Source organism: Malaclemys terrapin, chromosome 2 (genome assembly GCF_027887155.1).
Source record: "Malaclemys terrapin pileata isolate rMalTer1 chromosome 2, rMalTer1.hap1, whole genome shotgun sequence".
In the NCBI taxonomy this organism is placed as follows: domain Eukaryota; kingdom Metazoa; phylum Chordata; order Testudines; family Emydidae; genus Malaclemys; species Malaclemys terrapin.
Window position 1 is genome coordinate 152,351,875 of NC_071506.1, and position 23,769 is coordinate 152,375,643.

Consider the following 23,769-nt stretch of genomic DNA (forward strand, 5'->3'; position numbering starts at 1 on the left):
CATTTCAGGGTGCTCCCATATGAATGGGAGCCATTCAGGTTAACGACTCTCCATTGTCTCTGCTCTGGGAGAGATGAGGGTGGAGCCCACGTACACCAGCGAACTCCCTTACACAACAATTTCATGAAGATCAGCCAGAATTCTGAAGTTGCACCTAGATTCCCCAAAGCGTCCCATCGGCACTGGCTCAGTGCTGACCCAGAGGGAAGAGCGCCACCTATTGACTCACCACCACCACTTCTGGCGGCACCCTGGGCTTTCCTTGGCGCTCTCCCATCCAATACTAGCGACAGTAGAACCTCAGAGTTACGAACACCAGAGTTATGAACTGACCTGTCCACCGCACACCTCATTTGGAACCGAAAGTAATCGGACAGCAGCAGAGACACACACATGCACAAAATCAACTACAGAACCGTACAGTATTGTGTTAAACGTAGACTACTACAAATAAATAAATAAATAAATAAAGGGAAAGCGGCATTTTTCTTCTGCATAGTAAAATTTCAAAGCTGTATGACGACCATGTTCCTTTGTGAACTTTTGAAAGAACAGCCATAATGTTTTGTTCCGAGTTATGAACATTTCAGAGTTATGAACAACCTCCATTCCTGGACTCCCAATCCTGCATCCCTTGCGACAAGGTCACAGGCAGGGCTACCTGTTCTGGGCGAGTAGATCTCTGGACCCAAAGCTTGGTAAGCAGCATGGACATGTGGGCACGGTTGTGGTGGCGTAAAACTGCCCATTCCCAGCAGACTCGTCCTGTCCCCCAGCTGTGCAGAACAGAAGTACTCTGCTGACACCTCCTCTGGGCCTGTATGATATCCTCAACTGATTAGAATTGCACCTGGCTGCCAAATTCTCTAAACCTAATGGTGAACCTCCTCTTCCCCCGCCCATCCCGATTAGCTCCCCAGGGCAGCGGCTAAAGCTTTGCAGACAGTGACAGCCTGTTATACAAGACTTAGGCATTGTTTCCTTTCTGATCTTTCTCTCTCTCTCGGCAGGTTGGCATCACAAAGCAGGCACCAGGCTGCAGAGTGGAGATAACAGAGACCATTAATTCCATCAGGGCTGGGACGACAGCTCATTAGCGGCCGGAGAGGAGACTAATGGTTCCCTTTGTTCCTGCCATTTCCTTCCCTGAGCGGTGACCTTTCTGGAAGAAAGCCCCTGGCTTGGGGAACGCCACCCCCTTTGAGAGAGCATCTCAAATTTAATGGTGTACCATTAAATCGCTGCCTTCCCCCAGAACACCTTCCCCCGCAGAGCTGCTCTCCCAGCCTTGTGAAGAGTCCAGGGCCCTGTCTGTGCGAAGCCCCATCTCCTCTAGCCAGAAGGAGCAGCTCAGTAACTCGGCTCAGGAAAGCTCCCTGCAGCGGGTTCCCAGCTTTGTGACTCATCCCAGACAGGATTTCAGGACAGACTGAGCATTGCTTCCCCCTGGCACTACATTGAAACGGTCTCTGATTTGCAGAGCACGCGGCTGCCTCTCCGTGGGTGCAGGCTCTGGGACAGAGTTTGGGGGCCGGAGAAGGGGTGGTGGGTGCTGGGGGGGAGGGGACTGCCATCACATGTGGCTTCCTTCCTCCCCTGCTGCCCCTCACCATAGCCTCGGTGGGGGATGGGGCTGCCCCTTGCCCAGTGTTTGCAGGAGTGGTGGCTGGGGGGAAACCCAGTCAAACTCTGGTTTTACTCTTTCGTTGATGGGTCACTTTAACCCCTTACAAACCCCTTCCCACCTCTCTCACCCCCCTTTTCTACTGGGCTTGTTTGATCTTTTCGGTGGAGCCAGATGAAAACCACAAACCCCAGTGAGAGCAACAGGCTGGAAGACTAGACTGAACCCACCACCCACCCAGTCTAGTCCATCCCAGAGCCCAGGACTGAGGGCAAATGTCCCCCCACCCCCGGGCCACGTGCTTCCACTCCTGGCCTCTCCTAGCGCTGCCAGAGATTCTGTGTGGCTGCATCAGGTGGGATTTCAACCGGACCCCCCCCCCCCCCGCTAAATTCACCACTGTTTTGTGACCACTCTGCACCAAGAGCCCCTTCCTTCCGTACCCTAGAGCTGCTGGATGGCTAGAAAGCTGAGCTGGGCGTTTGATCGATCTGGAATGTTATCGTGCCCCCCCCCCAAAAACCTTAATGTCCACACAGCTTGGGGGGGGGATATTCCTCCCCCCCCAAGCCAGTCTATTTTATTGTTGTAGGGCAAATGAAGGAGCCAGAGTTTAATGGAAATATTCAGCCCCTACAGCAGTCTTGCAGCAGGGGAAGCAGAGTTGATGGGAAGGGAACTGGTTTGGATAGGAGCCACCCATCCCCCTCCTTTGCAAAATAATTTGGGGAGGGGAATCAGATCACTCCGTGCCTCAGTTTCCCCTCTCTTGGGGGAGAAGGGAGAGATAAAAGTCTCAGCCTGCCGTGTTGCAGACCTTTCGCATTCTCCCCTCCTGATGTATTTGATTTCCTCCTCCAAACCTCCCTGTCTCTCTCACCTGGAATTCACAGCACTAAGTACTGGCTCGGGACTTTCTTCCTGGGTTACATGATCCTGACTTTAGTTTTGAAACAGATGCAGGCAGGCACAACTCACCCTCAAACAGCAACACCACCGAAAACCACAAAACCAATCCAATATTACACACCTAGGGGGAATCACGGGGTCAAACTCTCACCGACCAAAGCCCCAGCAGCTGCTAAGGTGAGTGAGGTCCACTGCCGAGATTCCTGTCTCCCACCGGACCGGAAGCCCCTCGGTGTCTCCTCCAGGTGAGTGCTGGGGGGAGGGGAGGGGAAGGCTGCAAAGCACATGTGCCTTCTCCTCCCCTCCCCCCTCCTGACTTGCAACAGCCGCTGCTGCCTCTGCCTCAGGCCCCTGCCGGCCAGCGTCTCTCTCGCTGCCTAGCAGCAACAGCTGCTGCTTCCAGGAGAGCCACAGAGCTTTGCTTCAGGCAGGGACACTGCCCGATCTGCAAGGGGCCCTCTTAGGGGTGGGGCCCAATTCAGGGGAATCGGTGGAATCGGCCTAAAGCCGGCCCTGTTGATGCCAATGTTTGCATCAGCCAAAGTTTGTAATGTAGACAAGGCCAGAGAGTTTCACTTTGCTATCTCATCTCAAATATGATTAATGCCTAAATTCCATGCCTTTCCCACACCACACACGCCCTTTCTCAATTTCTTCATTTCCAGTGAACCTTAGAGACACTACTGACATACAAAATGCCATCCAGTATTAAAATGTAGCTCAAAAAGAAAAATAAATTAACAAAAATTTAATATTAGCTATTTTATTTACATCATTCTTTTCTACTATTTCCCAATTCTGCTTTCGTCCCAGTTATATTTTTCTCTAAGTGATATCCTCGCAGCAGACTTTGACTGACGTCTGTGTAACAGTGGTTGCATGCAATATAGTTCATGAGGCAGCCTAAGATGGCTTGCCCCATACTGATTTAAACAAACATTTACTGCTGGTCACAACTACCTCATCCTCAGCTTCAATAGTTGTGCTCTTTGTCACAGTTCAGGGCAACTTCAGCTATATTCCCCTTCTGTGATCCAGCAAGGACACCCAGTCTAGACTCCTGGCTCCTCAGCTGTCATCTTTCTTGGGTAGAGAGACCCATGTCTCTCTCCCTACTGACTTGATTTTTCCAGCCTGCACAATTCCCAGCCTACACTGTGATATCCTCAGCAAGCCAGACTGCCTAAAAGACCAGTGCCTACTCTTTGCTTTCTTTCCAGAGGCTTTGAACAGTGTAATTGCCCACAGTTATAAGTTACCACATTTATTCTTATGATTAAAGATTTACAGAATAAACATATTAAAAAATAGAAGACCCTACACCCATGCCAGCTCCACTGTCAAGCTCTGGTAGGTGTCAGTCCTTTAAAACTCACAACTGGGTTTTTCCGTGGTTACAAGTTCCTAACTGTTTCAGATTCTGAACACCCGTGAAAAATTCACTCTTTCCTTTATGCAGGTTGGGCCTTTGATCTTGGCCTTATGTAGCAAGTGATCAGCAGATAATGGTACACCCCATATGGTGTCGTTTTTGCATAACTGGATGGAGGATATTCCCCAGGAAAACCACTTAACCCTTTGTTCCAAAAGTCCATTCTTGTCTGGCAAATAGAGTCCTAGATTTTAAGGTCAGAAGAGACCATCGTGATTATTTAGTCTGACCTCCAGCATATTGCAGGTCACAGAACCTCACCCATCCGCTCCTGTAACAGACCCCAAACCTCTGGCTGAGTTACTGAAATCCTCAAATCATGGTTCAAAGATTTCAAGTTACAGAGAATCCACCATTTACACTAGTTAAAATCTGCAAGTGACCCGTGCCCCAAGCTGCAGAGGAAGGTGAATCCCCCTCCCCACCCGGGTCTCTGCCAATCTGACCTGGGGGGAAATTCCTTCCTGACCCCAAATATGGCGATCAGTTAGACCCTGAGCATGTGGGCAAGACCCACCAGGCAGATGCCTGGAAAATAATTCTCTATAGCAACTCAAAGTCCTCCCCATCTAGTGTCCCATCTCTGGCAGTTGAGGATTTTTGCTACTGACAGTTGTTGATGGGCCACATTGTTAAGTATCTGTCTTTTGAACCCCCAGGTCTCACATCTGTCACATCTCCCCTGCTGATAGATTACATACACTCCTGACAATAATACAAATTATATAATAGTACACATTAATTTAATACAATGGACCCCAAAGATACTTAAACTTAATCCAATGAAGACTCCCCAGGATATGGCAGGAAATTCCTGTATCTATCTCACTCTCATTTGCATGCGCATTGCCTTTTACAAGACAGAGCAGTGCAGGGCTATTTAGCTAGAGCTGATAAAAAAAAAAAAAGAAACTTGAATTTTGAAGAATGTTGACTTTCTCTCTCTCTCTCTCTCTCTATATATAGATATCGTTTGCAAAAATCGTGTCCATTCCCGCCTGCTCTATATTTACCAAATAATTCCATGGCATTTCCTCCCCACTCCCCCTTCCCCCCACCCCCGTGTTTCCCCCTTTTTAGACCATCAGCCTGCAACGCGAGGGGCTGTATTGCGAGGGCTCTTTCAAAATCATCACACCCGGTCCAAAGGCGTTTCCTAGTAACGGGTTGAGCCAGCGGCCTCCAGGGCGAAAAGAAAGGGTTGTTGTAGCTGGTGGGGCAGAAGGGAACTGACTTCACGAGTCCTGCCTGGGCCGGGCCCCCAGCACTGAACCCGCTGCGCGCGCCCTTCCTCCCAGTGACAGAGCGGCCGCGATTCCCCCCATTGTACGAAACTGCAGGATGCGGCTCTTGCCCTGGGGTGCATCAGGCTGCGCCGCCGAGGGACCAGGCCGGGGGGGGGGGGGGGCGGGGCACCCCGCGGCGCTTTGCTGGGCACTGGGGTGGCGCTGAGCAGCCGGCAGGGGGCCGCCAAGGGAGCAGCGGCGCGGCGGGACGCTCCGTGGGGCACGCCGGGCCGGCAGGGGGCGGTGGCCTCCGTCAGAGGAGCTAGAGGCGCCTCCCGGCTGGCGCGCGTCACGGGGGCGGGGCGGTCTCTGCGGCTGGAGTAATTGTGGCTGTCCCACTTTGGAATCTCCGCGAGCCGAGCGTTCCAGCCTCATTGTCTCCGCGTTCCAGCCAGGCCAGGAGTCGCGCGCCCCGCAGGTAGGTGCCCGACGCTCCCGGGGGGCGGGGTTGGAATCACCCCCGGCCCTTTCCCTGCTCAGCTACCCGCGAGCGGCCTGGGCCTGTGGGGGGCCGCGCCGGGGGAGGCCCCGCCCTTCAATCCCGCCGCCAGGGAGCTACGCAGCTAGGACAGCTTTGCCTGTGGCTGTCCCAGGGGTGCGTGGGGCCCTCGTCTCCCCGCGCAGAGGCAGCTCTGGTGCTGTGATGCGCCCAATTGTCAAGTGCCCAGCACCCGGATTGCTGTTAGCAGCCGCACCTTAATGGCAGAAAATGAAGCTGACTCTAAACCCAGGAGTTCAGACTGGATTGCTCCATGCCCGGGCTCTGTTGGCCGTGACAGGCATGGAGGTAGGGCACCGAGGGCAAGAGTTGTTGGAGTAAATTAGCTTTGATGAGTTGATTAGCCAGACAGTCATGAAATTAATCCTGCCAACCCTGTTTTAATGCTCTTTCTGCTGTTTTATATCACATTCCTGTCATTCTAGGCCTAGTAAGTCTTACACACTCGCTGTATATTTTATCTGTAGCTGAATTTCTTTTGACGTTAAACTCAACTCACGGTGTTTAAAAGTTAACTTTGGGCTTATCTGATTTAAAGCCACCAAAAAGGAAATGCAAAGTGAAGGCAGAAATTGATGTATTTGTTAAGCCATTTTTATCTAGGTTTTATAGTTCCTAACTTACATAATAGAAGCTCTTATATTCTACTAACTTCTGTTTAGCAGCTGTCATTCTAACACTATGCTGGAATTGGAAAAGGTTCAGAAAAGGGCAACAAAAACGATTAGGGGTATGGAACAGCTTCCGTATGAAGAGAGATTAATAAGACTGGAACGTCTCCGCTTGGACAAGAAAGGACTAAGGATGGATATGATCGAGATCTATAAAATCATGACTGGTGTGGAAAAAGTAAATAAGGAAGTGTTATTTACTCCTTCTCACAACACAAGAACTGGGTGAGGGTCACCAAATAAAATTAATAGGCAGCAGGTTTAAAACGAACAAAAAGAAGTATTTCTTCACACAATGCACAGTCAACCTGTGTAACTCTTTGCCAGAGGATGTTGTGAAGGCCAAGACAGGGTTAAAAAAGAACTAGATAAGTTTATGGAGGTCTGGTCTACCAATGGCTATTAGCCAGGATGGGCAGAGATGCACAACCATGCTCTGAAGTGTTACTAGCCTCTGTCTGCCAGAAGCTGGGAATGGGTGATATGAGATGGATCACTTGATGATTCCCTCTGAAGCACCTGGCATTGGCCACTGTTGGAAGACAGGCTACTGGGGTAGTTGGACCATTGGTCTGACCCAGTATGGTTGTGCTTATGTTCACTAGTCTATTGATTTGGTTTCATGTTAAAGTAGCAGAAATCAGGTGCAGTAGAGGACCCACAGCAAACAAGTTAACTCTTCCAAAAAAATAGATGAAACAAGTCTGTTCTTGGACTCCAAAAATTCAGCTACATTTACATTTTGCCCCCTCAACACATACATGCAGACATGCGAGAGACAGAAAATTGAGGTGTTGTTTTTTTTAAAAAAGGTTAAAATTATGGATGAAAGTAAGTGTGTATAATAGAAGTGCTGACATAACAGCATGTGATCCCATAGTTAGTCTCTTCTATTTTATACCTTGGAACAGAGTGAATTATTCCTTTGGTGAGTTAGCAAATACCTAAAATATCATTTTAAAAGAACCTGTCTAAATTATACAGTAGTAGGTGCTTCTTAGATGGCTTGTAGTGTTATCATTTTTTCCTTTCAAGGACAAAATACTGCTGAATGGAAACAGGTTCTCATATCAATTTACAGCGGTTAGGTCAGGGATGGGCAAACTTTTTGGCCTGAGGCCCACATTGGGGTTCCGAAACTGTATGGAAAGCCGGGTAGGGAAGGCTGTGCCTCCCCAAACAGCCTGGCCCCTGCCCCCTCCTACTTCCCGCCCTCCCAGAACACCTGACCCATCCAACCCCCCCTGTTCCTTGTCCCCTGATCGCCCCCACCCCCATCCAACCCCCCCGGTTCCCTGACTGCCCTGACCCCTATCCAAACCCCTGCCCCCTGACAGGCCCCCCAGGACTCCCATGCCTATCCAATCACTCCCTGTCTCCTGACTGCCCTCAGGACTCCCTGCCCCTTATTATGCCGCTCGGAGAACCAGGACTGGCAGCCGCACCACCTGGCCGGAGCCAGCTGCACTGCCACACAGTCAAGAGCACCGGGACAGGCCAGCGGCTCTCGCAGCCGCACTGCCCAGCAGGAGCTCGCAGTCCCGCCACCCAGAGCGCTGGCAGCATGGCGAGCTGAGGCTGCGGGGGAGGGAGACCAGCAGGGCAGGGGCCAGGGGCTAGCCTCCCTGGCCGGGAGCTCAAGGGCCAGGCAGGACGGTCCTGCGGGCTGGATGTGGCCCACCTTTGGGTTAGGTGGTGTATACTTGAATTAGAAAGCAGGGAGTGAAATTGATCCTGACTGAAACAAAACATAACTATTTGAGTGAACATAGACATTTCATAGTGAAGAATGAGTGACTTTTTCTCTTCTAAATTAAATTATTCTTATGTATAATAATTTACTGGTTTATTTTGTACTGCTTATAAATGACCATTTTTCATGTCTTCTCTTATGTACATGTTTTTTACTCTGCATTTACAGATAAGAAATACAGCAAAAGCAAATGCTGGTTTCTAACAGGAAATGTCAGTTCTGTAATGTACCTGTGTTCTGATTAAAAGCTATACCTTTCAGTGCTGTACAGGCTCATTCTAGTGTTTGTGGGGGAGTTTTTTAATGTCGAATTCTGCCTGTTGGCCCTGCTTAGGGGGATTGCAGTTTTTGTATGCAGTTCAGGATTTGATGTTTTCCCCTCCATATTACAGGCTTCTTCCCATGGGTTGAATCGTGCTTTCTTTAGATTAGTCATATATCTGTAAACAGGCATAGTGGGTTTGATCTCAATTTGTGACAGTCTCCTTGTGTCCGTTTTGTTGTTGTTTACCACCGTAGCATCTAGCTGCCCTAGCAATAGCATCTAGCAGTCCTGGACCAGGACCCCATTGTTCTGAGTGCTGTACAGACACAGAACAAAAAGACAGTCCCTGCCCTAGAGAGCTTACGATCCATTATGGTTTTAAAGGTTTCAGAGTAGCAGCCGTGTTAGTCTGTATCCGCAAAAAGAACAGGAGTAATTCTGGCACCTTAGAGACTAACAAATTTATTAGAGCATAAGCTTTCTTCGGCGAAGTGGGCTGTAGCCCACGAAAGCTTATGCTCTAATAAATTTGTTAGTCTCTAAGGTGCCACAAGTACTCCTGTTCTTTTTGTGGTTTTAAAGTGACTCCATCAACATTACATCTACTCAATTTAAAGAAGAGTTAATGATAACTTTAGCCATTGTTGCTATGTATTTGTGTTACTCTACCCAGCAATCTCCAATCAAGCAGAGGGCCTCATTATGCTGGGTGCTTTACAAACATACAATAAAATATGGTCCTTCATTCTCTTTGCCAGTTTTGGTTGTTTTATAGTCCCATTTTCCTATTTAACTCTCCCCTGTTGCTATGTGGGAGACACTCACACACGAAAGGGGAAAACGACTGATACTAGAGGGTAAAAAGTGTCATTATACGCAAAATGCTGAAAACCAACTGAAAGCTTTCTCTATCTCTTTCACATTGTATTATCTTAGTCATTTCTTGTGACAATAGAAGGCTTTAAAAAAATCAAACAGAAGTATTTTTTTCTTTAAAATGATCATGTCCCTTTTTAAAAGACCTAAGGCTTGCATCCTACTGACTAGAGACTTCAGGAGTTTGCTCTTTGGTGAAAAGTGGAGAGAGCTATAAATAAGTCTCTTTGGGGCCATCCTTTTGCTTTGTGTATGTGTACTTGGCCTAGGGGGGCCTTGTCCTCCATGATGAGGGCTCTTAGGTGCTACGATAATACAAATAATGAATAGTAATACATCTTTGATAGCTGTGACTAACTTTTTATCTTCGTTTCATTCCTTGCAATGTCTAACACATTATCAGCATTTTATAAACTTTACTAATGCACCTGCAACAGAATTGCATCAAATGTGCAATTGCTCAGACAGGCAAGGACCTGCCACTGGCTTGTTTTTCATGTCGTCTCCTCCCCCCACCATATTTTGATCACTTTCTTTTGATATGCTGCCTTTCTTTGCTTCCCAGTAATGGCGTCTTATACCTGCATTACTTGCCGTGTGGCTTTTAAGGATGCTGACGTCCAGCGTGCCCACTACAAAACCGACTGGCATAGATATAATCTAAAACGGAAAGTTGCTGACATGCCACCTGTCACTGCCGAGAATTTCCAAGAGAGGGTCCTAGCTCAGAGAGCGGTGACAGAGGAACAGAACAAAGTCACTGCCACCTACTGCACAGTTTGCAGCAAGAGGTTCTCCACTTTCAATGCCTATGAGAATCATTTGAAGTCCAAGAAGCACCTAGAACTAGAAAAAAAGGCTGTCCAGGCTGTCAGCAAGAAGGTAGAAACCTTAAATGAGAAGAACCTGGAAAAGGGGCTGGCCCAGGAGAGTCTAAACAAAGATGAAATGAATACAGCTATTCAGCAAGCCATCAGGGCCCAGCCATCCTTGTCTCCAAAGAAGATACCATTGCTCCCAGCTGATAGAAGCAGCTCTCCACCTTCTGCTGGAGGTAATTTGTCACAGAGCAGAGAGCAATTGGAAAAACCTCCAAGGCTACAGTGGTTTGAACAGCAGGCAAGGAAGCTGGCAAAACAGGATGCAGAGGATGAGGAGGAAGATGAGGATATGGAAGAAGGTAAGAAAACCAGCAAGGTGGTAAAATGGTGGCTCTGGGTAAGCAAACTCAGTGGTTGGTTTTGGGTAGAAGCCCCATCTTGTTGGGTTTGTTTTATTTTGGTGGTTTTTTGTTGCCCTGCCTGGAGAAATTTTATTAAAAAAAAAAATGCTTAACAATTATATGGGGGGAGGCTTTTTTTCTAATGAAAGTTCACAAAGAAGAGGGTCCCACCAAAAAATATTTGCCATAAATAGGGAAGAAAGATTCAAGTCTAGCAAGCTTTAGTGGCCAGTGGTTTAGTGGCCATACCTTTTTTTTCTTTTTCTTTTTAAAGATGAACTGAAAAGTTTTCTAGTTACTAAGACTAGAGGTCATGTGTTTTCTCTCATAACATGCTTCTGTTATGCCCATCAAAAGCAGTGAAGGGACCTGCACTTCTTAGCCTGATGCTCAACTCTGTTACAGCAGATTTATGCTGAAGTAATTTCATTGATGTCAGTGGGGATCAGTTCCCCATGTGTTAGATGTTAGACATGTCATCAACTGTTGTACAGTAAACCCGTTTCTATACTCTGTTTTGGAAGATATATATAAAGAAGAAACCAACATGAAACTATTTTGCATTAAGATATATTTAAGTTGTAACACTGTGTCTCAGGAGGTTTCTGAGCGTTCATTTTACCTTTAACTTTTTGATCAGGACTTTTTTTTCTACAGGTGCTGTTTGTTCAGAATGTACCATGAAAGGATTAGAGAGAGTAAGAAAGGAGTAGTCTCTCTCTGATTATCCTGGGACCAACGCAGCTACAGCAGTACTGCAAACAAAGGTCAAAGGATTGTCAGTTTGAGGCTTTTAAAGCTAGAAACCAATATCTGATAGTAACATTATCAGGTCACTGGTTTGAATCCCACCTAGGTTGGTAATTAATAGTTACCATCTGAGAATTCTTTAGCGGCCTATGTGAAATGAGTTTACAGTCTTCTAGTTCCTAATGGACATCACAAACAGTCTTCTCAGTTGGCATTTTTTGGCATTATCAGAAGATTGAAGTGTCCCGGGAAATTATCTTGATGCCCCTTCCCCCCGATACATACTCTCTTACCCTCCCCAGTGAAATTTGAAGTATATTGACAGAGCAATGTGTGGGATCTTGCATGAGTATCAGAGGAGAAAAAACCATGACTGGAAGCAGTACAAGTGACATGAAAGCAATTGCATAGCTCCAGTTACTTTAAGAACGCTGCTTATACATAACTTAATGTTTCTTTTGTCGTAAAGATGTATATATGAAAAATAAAATCAAAGATACTCAACTTTCTGCTCAGGCTAAGTCACTACAGGAAACCAAAATCCTCATGTTTATGACAGAATTGGGTTGCTTTTTACCAGTTATGCTTTGTTTTAATGTTACATGGTACAATAGTAATGTTGCTCCTAAACAGTAATAGGATTTTCATACTAGAGAAGATTGTAACTAAAGTCTTAGATCTGGTGACCCTTTCATGAGCAGTTTTGACTTCTGCCTTAAGCTTCCATCATTTCTTTTGTAAGTTAGTTTTATTGACTGTGGTATGAGCTCACCACTTGATTGCTTTAAATGTCTGTATAGCAATTAGAACACAGCATTTTATATCGGTTTATAATTATTACTGGTGTTATAAACATATTCTGTACTAGAGCATACAGCTTACGCTTATTTGCTTGAAAAAACGATGATGTAAATAAACCTCATGTTTTAACTTGTACTGAAAGGCTGGGAGGATGCAGATTCTGATGAAGTTGGAGAGTCTGAAGATGAGCAGATGGAAGGTGCAGTGGGTGAAGATGAGAAACAGATTGCCGCTGGTGCAGTACCACTCACAGACTGCTTGTTTTGTCCTCACCATTCGAGCTCTCTCATGAAAAATGTGGCCCACATGACAAAAGCCCACAGTTTCTTTATTCCAGATATAGAATACCTTGTGGATCTCAGGGGATTGATTGAGTACTTGGGTAAGGGTGACTCTTCTTCACCCCCCAGTCTCCCAACAAAGTTAAATACCCTGTTTTGTTGCAATAAAAGTCTCTAAGATTTGAGCTATGACTTCAGTGTCATGTGGTATTCATGACTTTCATTCAGTCAAATGTATGACTTAATTCCAGTAGATCTAGGAATAACCATATTCTATCAGGCCTCAGGTCTATTTAGTTCAATGTACTGTCTCTGACAGTGACCAGTACCAGATGCTTCAGGGGAAAGTATAAGAACCCTGTACTGGACAGCTTTTGGATAGTCTGCCCCGATATTAGGTCTTAACCTGATCTCTAATAGTATTGGTTTAAACAGCATGAGGTTTATGCAAAAAACCTCAAGTTCTAAAATATTTATGTGGGGTGTGCCTGTTACATGGACTCGTAGCTCTCCTAGTGAATGATGATGCAAATATTTGCCAAACTACTATTACAGTTATAAGAAAGCAGCTCCACCACAAATGGAATGTTTGCTATATTCAAACTAGATTCATATTAAATTTATCTATCCTCACTAAAGCTCTTCTCACAGGAGCTGACTCCTTGGAATGAGCAAAAAAATGCACAAAATAAAACTTTTTTTAATAGCATCTCACAGAGTTTTTGCCCCATGTGTGTGATGCCCTCTGTTCTGTCATTTGAATTATTCTTTAAACACATGGACTTCTTCTATGAGGAGGCGGAGTGGTTAAAGTCCAGGGGGACCAGGGCCCTAATTCAGTTTCTGGCAGTGACTCTCTACTCTGGAGAAAGTCACTTACCCTGGCTGTGACTCAGGTCTCCCATCTGCAAGTGGAGATAACCACTTCAGGGATGCCAAAATTGATCATTGAATTGAATGTAAACTCAAAATTATATATATATATTTTTTCTCCTTCCCCCTGCCCAGGAGAAAAAGTTGGTGTTGGGAAAATCTGCCTGTGGTGCAATGAGAAGGGAAAATCCTTCTACTCAACAGAAGCAGTGCAGGGTCATATGAATGATAAAAGCCACTGCAAGCTCTTCACAGATGGGGATGCTGCCTTGGAATTTGCAGACTTCTATGATTTTAGGTAGGGAAATTTTTTTTCCTTCCTTGCCACAAAATTGAAAGCCGAGAGAAGTGTTGAAACTTGAAACCCACTTTTCCATTGTTGACCTTCTAGAAACTAGATCTATTTTTTAATGTTTACACTTAAGGTCCTAGCAGTTCTTGAAAAATCAATTCATCAGTCAGAAGCTGTCCTGGGAACAAAGCTACTGTGCACTTCAGAAAAAAATAACCCCTTAAGCATTCACTTTAATACTAATAATATATTAAACAACCCTTCCAACTATGCAAGTGCATAATGGTATGTGCTGTTGTTGGGGGTGTGGTTTTATTTATTTATTTAATTTATTTATTTAAAATGAAATGTTAGACCTGTTAGGATGCTGTTGTCCATCCATACCGGTGTGGGCAATAATTTTCGCAGGGGGGCCATGCCACCAATTTTGGTAAGTCATCACAGGCTGCACATTTCTACTATATTAATGGAGGGAGTGCGGGGTCTGGGAGGGAGTTTGGGTGCAGGAGGGAGCTCTGGGCGGGTGCAGGTGAGGGGTCTGGGCTCTGGGAAGGAGTTTGGTGCTGGGGTAGGGGATTGGGATGCAGGACAGGGTGCGGAGTCTGGGAAGGAGTTTGGGTGTGAAATTTAGCAACTGCTGCTGTTGTTCCACAGGAGCAGTTACCCTGATCACGGGGAAGGGGAGGATGTGGTGATGTCTGGAGAGCTCCCAACAGGGAAGAATTTAGAATATGATGATGAAAGTATGGAATTGATCCTCCCTTCAGGTACGTATAATAAATACTGTATCAAAAGTACCTATCTTCTTGGCTTTGCTGTAGTTTAAATTATTGCCAACAAAGACCGAGATTGTCATGTGAAATTCCCATTTGTGTCATGAAGCAGACGGTTTGCCATCTGCTTTGATCTCAAATTCTGTTATTCCAGTTTTCAAATTGAAGACCTGTTTCCATTTAAAAATATTCTTATTCAGTTAGCTCAGATCGAAATTTATAAGATTTCTTAGTCTTGTCATCCTCCTTTTTGTGTGTGTGTGTGTGTTGGGCATCACTTCCTCTTATTTACCCTTGACTGACTTCATGCATGCAAGAATGTAATATGTGCTTCATTGCAATACATCTTATGGAGAGTAAGTTCTTCCAGTGTAGTTCTGTGCAGTGTAACCTGGTCATAGGTAACTAATTTTGACAACCTCTTACTCAGATATTAATTTCCTTAAGCAAACACATATTGTTCTTTGTGTATTAATTTCTACACTAAGTCTGATGCTCTGGTGTATAGTTCCACACGCTGAGATCCCTTGCATATGCTTAATATCAACACATCCTCATGATCCTGTAAAGTGCCGTCAAATGCACCGTGAAAATGGGAAAAGAGATCTTTCCTCCAATTTTAATTACAATAGTCTTGTGTGTATTACTTGAAAAGGTAGTAGGTTTTAAAGAAAATGCAGATAGTGAATAAATTGATGTCTCTTTAAAGGTGATCCGCGGTGGAGGAACCCTTGCTTTTGTACTGTTTTTTGGTTCTTTATGATTTATTACAACTTATGGTGGATAAAGATGGCATGGAAAGCAGCTGTGGTGCAGTAAGGGGGGCTTTGTTTTTTAAAACTTCAAAAATATCAGGAATATTTTATTTTGTGTTTTAATTTTGCTGAAGGACTCCTTGAAGGACCAGTGAACCAAAGTAGGAGCTTTCTCAGCCTTCCTATGGAAGGGTTGGATGTTAAATCTTTAACAAAGAGAGAGACCTGTCCTATTAAGCAACTGAGCTGAAGGGCCCCATCTTAAAAATAACACATAATATTGTCACCAGGAGCAACTAAGCCTAAACTGGCTAGAACTGAAAGATTAGAGGAGCAGCTTTCTCTTCTGGTGGTTTTTTTTTCTTTTTTTTTACACCGCAGTCTGGGAGAGACTTTCAGTAGGAGATGAGTGCCAAACTCCCTTTTATTCCTCTGAAAATCTTCCTCCTTCCAGTTTCATAGTTTCTCTCGCATAGTCAGTTTCACTTTTTATATGCTGCAGGTCTATAAAGACTTTTGTGACAATCCCATTCTTTCAGTGTAATGTCAAACATATACCAGACCTGACATTCATAGTTTAAAACACAAATCAAAACACTTCTTGATCTGCCCCCCCCTTTTTTTTTAATTGTGAAAAAGCAAAAAAAAAAAAAAAAAAAAGTACAAATGCTTTGGTTTTTAGTTCTGGTCCCCTTTAGTTTTGTGGGTGAAAAACATTAGAAAATACTGGCATATAAATAGAAAAACTGATGATTTTTCTCACTAAATTGTAGCTGGTCTAGTGATACACAAGATCTCTTTTCATCTCTAAATTTATCAATGATTGGAAACCAGTAGGGGGCATTGTGGTGCTTTACACATAGAATAAAAAAAAAATAAAAGATTTAATCAGACAGCTTTTCTCTGCAAAGGTTCTGTAGGTGTTTATTGCATGTTACTCTAAGTGTTTTAATCCATCACCATTTCAGTGCACAGAAAGGCTAATACAGCAGCACTCAAAAGTTCATTTTTCCAGCCATCTGTGTTCCTGTCTGTTGTGCAATACTTGTATTTCTAGAGTAGATTTGGTTGGTGTAAAATGAGGTCATCTAGCTTATTTGCTAAACTGCCACTTCAATATTAAAGACTGAACACTTTTTAAACAAATCTAATTATCAGACTTGTAGATACCTGGCTTGTAATTCATTTGCAAGATATGTGAGTGGAACAATGGAGTATGTGAAAGTTCACTTAGGGAGGCTGGAATGATAAAAATACACTTCCAGGCAAGGTAGAATTAAAATATTGATTTTAATCTTATTATGCATTTGCGCACTTCAGTTATTTTTCTAAGGAAAGGTTGATTCTTAGTCGTTGATAACTATTAAAACATGTTTTAATTAAAACATGCTAAATTTTGTACTTTTGTTCTAACCAGGAGGATACACGGTATCGGTACACTTATTAAAACAAGTATATTGCTTAATACACATTGATTTGGCTGCTTAATTTTTATGTTTGAAAATGGTGAATGATTCATTTTTCTTACTAGATTTTTTTTTTTTTTTTTTTTTTTAACTTGGTATTTGTGCCAATTTGGATGCAAGTTGGAATTCAATTAAAATGCATCAAACCTGGAAAACCAGCATTTTTAAAATGCCCTTAAACACATTTCCCCAGTACATTTATCAAAACATGTGTTGCATTTAAAACTTTCTTATTTATTAAAGAAAGGAAGTATTCTCAATAGTTGGTGAATTGAAATGATTGTTTTTGGTCACCATGGCCTACAAGATTTTAGGACTATTAGCTAAGCCTATCATCTTTTTATTTATAGATTGGAGGAGGAAAACAAGCTTTCCTTCTTTTTCACCTCCCAGTTGGTTTCTCAGCTTTGAATAAATTAGTTATTGAACTGAACTAGTCGAATAAACTGAAATGAAATGAAGAAAATATTCTCTCTGCACCTGTAGAAGAGGCAACTGCTCTCAGGACTGGTTTTGGCCTTTAATAGGGGCTGTCAAGCGATTAAAAAAATTAATCGCGATTAATCATGTGATTAATCAATAATAGAATACCATTTATTTAAATATTTTTGTATGTTTTGTACATTTTCAATTACAACACAGAATACAAAGTGTACAGTGCTCAGTTTATTTTTGATTACAAATATTTGCACCGTATAAAACAAAAGAAATAGTATTTTTCATTTTCACCATTGCAACTATTGTAGTGCAATCTCTTTATCATGAGAGCTGAATTTACAAATGTAGAATTTTATGTTGGAAAAAAATCCGGTAAAACTTTAGAGCCTACAAGTCCACTCCGTCCTACTTCTTGTTCAGCCAATCACTCAAAGAAGTTTGTTTACATTTGCAGGAGATAATGTTGCCCGCTTCTTGTTTACAATGTCACCTGAAAGTGAGAACAGGTGTTCTCATGGCACTGTTGTAGCCAGCGTCACAAGATATTTACATGCCAAATGCCCCAAAGGTTCATATGTCCCTTCATGCTTCAACCACAATTCAAGAGGACATGTGTCCATGCTGATGACGGGTTCTGCTCGATAACAATCCAAAGCAGAGCAGACCGACGCATTTTCATTTTCATCATCTGATTCAGATGCCACCAAGCAGAAGGTTGATTTTCTTTTTTGGTGGTTCGGGTTCTGTAGTTTCCGCATTGGAGTGTTGCTCTTTTAAGACTTCTGAAAGCATGCTCCACGCCTCGTCCCTCTCAGATTTTGGAAGGCACTTCAGATTCTTAAACCTTGGGTCGAGTGCTGTAGCTATCTTTAGAAATCTCACATTGATACCTTCTTTGTGTTTTATCAGATCTGCAGTGAAAGTGTTCTTAAAACAAACAACATGTGCTGGGTCATCATTTGAGGCTGCTATAACATGAAATATATGGTGGAATGCGGGTAAAACAGAGCAGGAGACATACAATTCTCCCCCAAAGAGTTCAATCACAAATTTAATTAACTCATTTTTTTAACAAGCATCATCAGCATAGAAGCATTTCCTCTGGAATGGTGGCTGATGCATGAAGGGGCATAAGAATGTTTAGCATATCTGGCATGTAAATACCTTGCAATGCCAGCTGCAAAACTGCCATCCGAACACCTGTTATCACTTTCAGGTGACATAAATAATAAGGAGGAAGCATTATGTCCCGTAAATGAAAACAAACTTGTTTGTCTTAGTGATTGGCTGAACAAGAAGTAGGACTAAGTGGACTTGTAGGCTCTAAAGTTTTACACGGTTTTATTTTTGAGTGCAGTTATGTAGCAAAATATCTGCATTTGTAAGTTGCATTTTCATGATAAAGAGATTGCACTACAGTACTTGTATGAGGTGAATTGAAAAATACTGTTTTATCATTTTTAGAGTGCAAATGTTAGTAATAAAAATGTGGGCACTGTACACTTTATATTTCGTGTTGTAATTGAAATGAATATATTTGAAAATGTTAAAAAAATCCAAAAATATTTAATAAATTTCACTTGGTATTATATCTCTTAACAGTGCGATTAAAACTGTGATTAATTTTTTTGAGTTAATCGCGTGAGTTAACAGCAATTAATCAACAGCCCTAGTCTTTAACAAACTCGGTAGTTCCAGGTGCTTAGCCAGTGACTGCCACCAGTTCAGTGGTTTGACTTTCTTTAAAACTTCAGCAGCAAACTTGTACTGCTTGAATATTGTTTTTAATTTAAATTACACCTCTACCCCCATATAACGCTGTCCTCAGGAGCCAAAAAATCTTACCGCGTTATAGGTGAAACAACGTTATATCGAACTTGCTTTGATCCGCCGGAGTGCGCAGCCCCACCCTCCCGGAGCACCGCTTTACCGCATTATATTCGAATTCATGCTATATTGGGTCGCGTTGTATTGGGGTAGAGGTGTATTTTGATAGACTAATCATTTCAAATTTAACCTAAACCACATCACTATCCAGTCTAGGGTTTTCCTTCCCTGTAGCTGTAACTAACGTGATGACCTACCTGATCAGTGTTTCAGTGCTAGTAACCACAAAGTAAAGTGAGTGTTCACCTCCTTGGTGTCATTGGTCTGCCATGTCAATAAGCACAAGTCTCTTTCACTTCAGGAAAATATAAAAGCTGTCATTAAAATTAGATCATTGTTAGCAACTAGGGGTTGACCGTCACTGTTGACAAACAGGAAAACAAGCATTTGTTCTTTTGTCATAAGTGCTCATCTTTGTGGAATTAAGCATTTTGGCGGCAGAGTCTGTCTCTTCATTACCCTTTTTTCTTTATTATCCAGTGAGTGAGGGAATGTTAGCCATTCCAGTTTGGTTTGTTTATGCAGGGGTTACCTTTCCTGTTTTCACTACTTAGTATAACCCGCCAAATTGTCAGTTTGTTTAAAAAAAGAAAAAAAAATGGGTGGGAAGGGAAATAAGATTTATTCCAGTGATAGGCAGAGGCTTTATTCATCAAATGTCATGAAACAAGAAGGGACTGTTATAACTAACAAAACTTACCCTACCAATCTTCATGTTCTGGTTTGGCAGTAAAACTGTAATTAGAAAATCTCTCCCGTACTCCTGAATTGTGTAATGATGTCAACGTGCTGCCTGATTATTTGACCAGTTACAAAACCCGGTGCCATGTAAAGGTAAATCCTCTCTGCTTATCATGCTATGTAAATCTTGATGTTGGGCCCATTTTTTTCTGACTCGGCACAGCTCAGATTGATCATCTGGTTTTTTTGCAAGGAGTAGAGAAGCTTAGTGAATTTGTATTGTTTTGTCATTAGGACAGTGACTCCTCCTGACCCTTAAATCAAGATGGAATGGCTTTCTACATGAGATGCTCTAGTTCAACCAGAAGTTATTGGGCTTGATGCAGGAATTACTAGGTGAAATTATTTGGCCTGTGTTCTTTAGACTAGATGATTATAAAGGTTCCTTCTAGCATTAAAAATCTGGCCCAAATACTTGCAACAAAACTAACAGTCATCCTCTCCATTTCCTGCCTTTAATTAAATCTTCTTGGAGGCTTTTATAATGCCTAGCCATCCTTTAGTTGAGCTGCTGGTCTTTTTCTGCCTTTCCTCTCTTCAACATGTGTTGTACTATAGAAGCTGCTACATTAGTCACACTCTATCATAGCCCTAAAACATCAGACGCTTTTAAAAGGCACTCCTCAATGTGATTACTTTCCAGCGGCACTTGGACGATTACTTTGCTTCATTGTGCTTGACTTAAACAGTAAAATATTCTCTTGTGTAACAGGTGCCAGGGTTGGTCACCGTTCTTTGATGAGGTACTACAAGCAGCGGTTTGGTTTGTCAAGAGCAGTGGCTGTTGCTAAAAATAAGAAGGCAGTGGGCAGGGTGTTGCAACAGTACAAAGCTCTGGGCTGGACAAGCAGTACAGGTAGGTGACAAACTTAAGTTCTTTAAACTCTCTTTTGAGCCTGTATTCTTGGAGGGGGGGTGGGTGTCAGAGCCTGGTTTCCAGCCCAGCTCAACCATCTACTCTGCTATTTTTAGTGCTGCACATGAGCCTGAGTCTGTCATCCCAGGCACTGAGACTTGCTGCCGTTCCCTGTGTAGGCACCCCTTTAGAGCAGTCTCCTTATACTAGCATTTACATGATTGAATTCTGTCCATATAGCTACTGCTAGGTGCTGTCAGATTTGGTGCTTCACTTCCTAGCAAAGAGCAATATCACTTTTGCAAGGAGAAACTAAACTTCTGATAGGGGAAGAGCATCACTGCTCTGTGGTAAAAGCTTGGACCTTGTCTCCCGCACAGTATCTGACTTTTGGGTGTCCTTTTCATTTCTGGCACATAAGCACAATACAATGTAGAAATTTGCCATTCCAGCCCTGCTTTTTGAGAAGGCAACCCCTGCATATACACAAATTAATTGTAGTCACACTGCTTCTTATAGCAAAAGTGCATTTGTGTACAAGCCTGAAACTTTCCAGTCATAGTTGGGTGATGTGAAGTTATGAGGGATGAATCTAGGCTAATGTACAAAATAAATAAAGGTGAGGCTGGCTTTTCAGAACGAGAAGTTGCATAGCCTGTTCCTGCCTGCTAAATTCAAATCCTGTTTTTAGTTATTTGTGCTATTGTACTTCTCTTCGCTCCTGCACTACTGCAGCTATATGTATTGCACTGTAACTGTGTAGTTCAAATATTTTGTCTGAACAGTGCTATGCCCAAGCCTGTTAGTGTAAAGTATTGCAGAATACTTCAGAGGATTAATCTAGAATTGAATTCTAAACATTATTTTGATACTCAGATAGGAACATAAATGTTGTATTGACCACAAAGTAAGGCTGTTAACCTTAGAACTTGACACATTCAGGGTAATAGTTTGTCTTTGCCAGAGGTGGCTGACGGTAATTAAAATTACCTGTCCATTTGTGTGTCACTCCTTCCTTCAGTTGTCAATGCTAGCATCTTCTGTTCTTGCCATTTAATATGGTAATACATGACCCCAGCATAAACTGTTTTGACAGTCCCAGTCAAAACCATTCAGGTTTTGGATACTTGCAGTGAATGATCTCCAGATGAAGAATTATTTGCAGAAGTTATTTGGCAAATAACTTTTTAAATTTTTTTTAAAAAGAAAATTAACATTTGTTTGCACACACACACACACACTTCAAATTATTCAATTAATTTAGGTCTGTTTCAGATCTGTAGCCATTCAAAAACACACTTTTTCCCCCCCTCCATCTCCCCCAATAATTACTTAGACCTTGATCCTCGCATGAGCTCAGAGCAAGCAAACCCTTGTCCACATGTAGAGCTCATTGCAGGATTAAACCACTTAGGTTTTCCTGGGGAAGTTACAGATGATTAAGGGAAGGTGTGAATTTAAAGTGATGGGTATACAGGTTTATACCTGTTGGACACTCTTATTCCAGCATGAGGCCTCTTTTCAGCTTAGTTTACATTGCTTGGGAAGAAGGTAAAGCTAAAATGAAAACAGCCACTCTTACTGCAGAATAAGTGTCTACCCAGAAGTTTAGACATAGGTAACTATATTGCTACAACTAGACTGGTGTAATTGGAGGCAAGGCCTTATACTTTAAATCAGTCTTGTAAGCTACTAACTTTTCACCCTTTTTCTCCTTTACAAAAGGAGCAGCCCTAGCACGGGAACGTGACATGCAGTATCTACAGAGGATGAAGTCTAAGTGGATGCTGAAGACGGGAATGAGTAACAATGCTACAAAGCAGATGCATTTCCGGATGCAAGTCAGATTCTGAGCTGCCACAACTGCTCTACAGAGCTTGTTCCAGGAGAGGAGAATTAATAGCTAGTATCTTTTTTGAGGGGTGGGGTGGGGAGGGAATGTCATTAAAATGGACCCTGGTACCTAGCCAAGGACTGTCTGGATGCTACTATTCCCCCTCCGCCTAAGTCTTGTTAAGAGATCTTGTATTCTAATAACTGTTGGCCTATCAAATTTAAGTGTCCAAATAAAGTATGTGGTATAGGTTAGTCACTGGTGTAGATATGTGCATTCTACTAGTGTCCATCTTTATGCAGTAGGTTTTGGTTGAACAGCTGACTTGATGTTGTAATTGAATTACAGAAAACTGGGGGGTGGCTAAGAGAAGATTATAGGCCTGTGCTTCAGCCCTTCTGGATTAGGGTAGATGATTTTCTTTTGTATGAAGTAGGAGTGAGCACTTTACCAAAGTTATACACTTTCTTTATATCAAACAATCTTGTAAGAGGCACTTTAGACAGGAGTGTTAAAATCCTTCAGTGGGTGAATTAAGGAGAGCTTTTCAAAATGAGCACATTACCAGCACATGATGAGTGATGGGCATCTATTCAGTTGTGTTCAGTTTATGTAGAACTTTCCATGCTAGTTGTTTGAAGTAACACTTGACCTAAAAGGAAATGGTTATTTTTTGTTCTGAAACCATAGTTTCATTTAATAGTTTCTATCCTGTCAAACTCTGTGTGCCATGCTCTGCTCATTTTCTAGGAGACAGTTGGATTTACTAAAAATATCACAAGGTGTCTGTTTGGATTTAACTTCAATGTAATGTTTTGAATAGTTTATTAAAATTAAAGCATCCGTTTAAGGTATTTTTACCAGCGCCACTCCCATTATGAATTGTTAAATTTACTCATTACTGATGAGAGTTGAAAAGTTAAGGTGGTGGTCACCATTGCACTTTTGTGTAGAGAGGCATTTTTACATTCTTTATACAACACACCAACCACACAATCTTCTCTAGAAATGCAGCATGCTAAACTAGGGTCTGTCTGACACAGCTGTCTAAGAAACCCTCTGTTGCATAATTTAGAGTCTGATTTGCATCAGTCAGAAATTAAATATGCTGTTACCTTTGTCATCTCACAGTTGCAGTAGAGTATGAAAAGTGCAGAAATATGAACATGTCACATGGTGCACACCACTGCTATGTGACTGATTATGAGATGTGGCTAAGAACCAGTCTTTTCTCCCACGATTATCCCAGCTACTACTACATTACTTTGACAAATGGAATGCAAGTTTTAACACTGTTCCATGAGATTATGTCTGTAACAAAGATTTGATTTCCCCTTCAGCTCTAGCTGTACATACACAGTAGTCCCAAGAAACATGAAAGAAGGTTCAGTTAGGTTTATGAAAAATCTGAATTTCATCATTAGGATTGATACATTAATAATCCTTACCTTCCCAATAAGCCACTAATGTAAACTTCACTGACAA

At 42.8% G+C, this 23,769-nt stretch overlaps 1 protein-coding gene across 3 annotated transcripts; it reads left to right on the forward strand.

Moving 5' to 3' along the window:
* The first annotated feature begins 5,558 nt into the window (after positions 1-5,558).
* On the forward strand, positions 5,559-23,127 carry ZNF622 (zinc finger protein 622). Of its 3 annotated transcripts, none has more exons than XM_054017903.1 (7): positions 5,559-5,669; positions 9,881-10,495; positions 12,231-12,470; positions 13,378-13,540; positions 14,189-14,301; positions 20,307-20,450; positions 22,176-23,127. In XM_054017903.1, exons 2-7 carry the CDS (start codon positions 9,883-9,885, stop codon positions 22,301-22,303), a joined length of 1,401 nt encoding a protein of 466 aa, XP_053873878.1. In that variant the 5' UTR covers positions 5,559-5,669; positions 9,881-9,882; the 3' UTR covers positions 22,304-23,127. The 3 variants fall into 3 exon arrangements, with proteins under 3 accessions (XP_053873878.1, XP_053873879.1, XP_053873877.1); XM_054017902.1 differs by lacking the exon at positions 5,559-5,669 and adding an exon at positions 5,822-6,038; XM_054017904.1 differs by lacking the exons at positions 5,559-5,669; positions 12,231-12,470 and adding an exon at positions 5,820-6,038.
* The last annotated feature ends 642 nt before the right edge of the window (positions 23,128-23,769 follow it).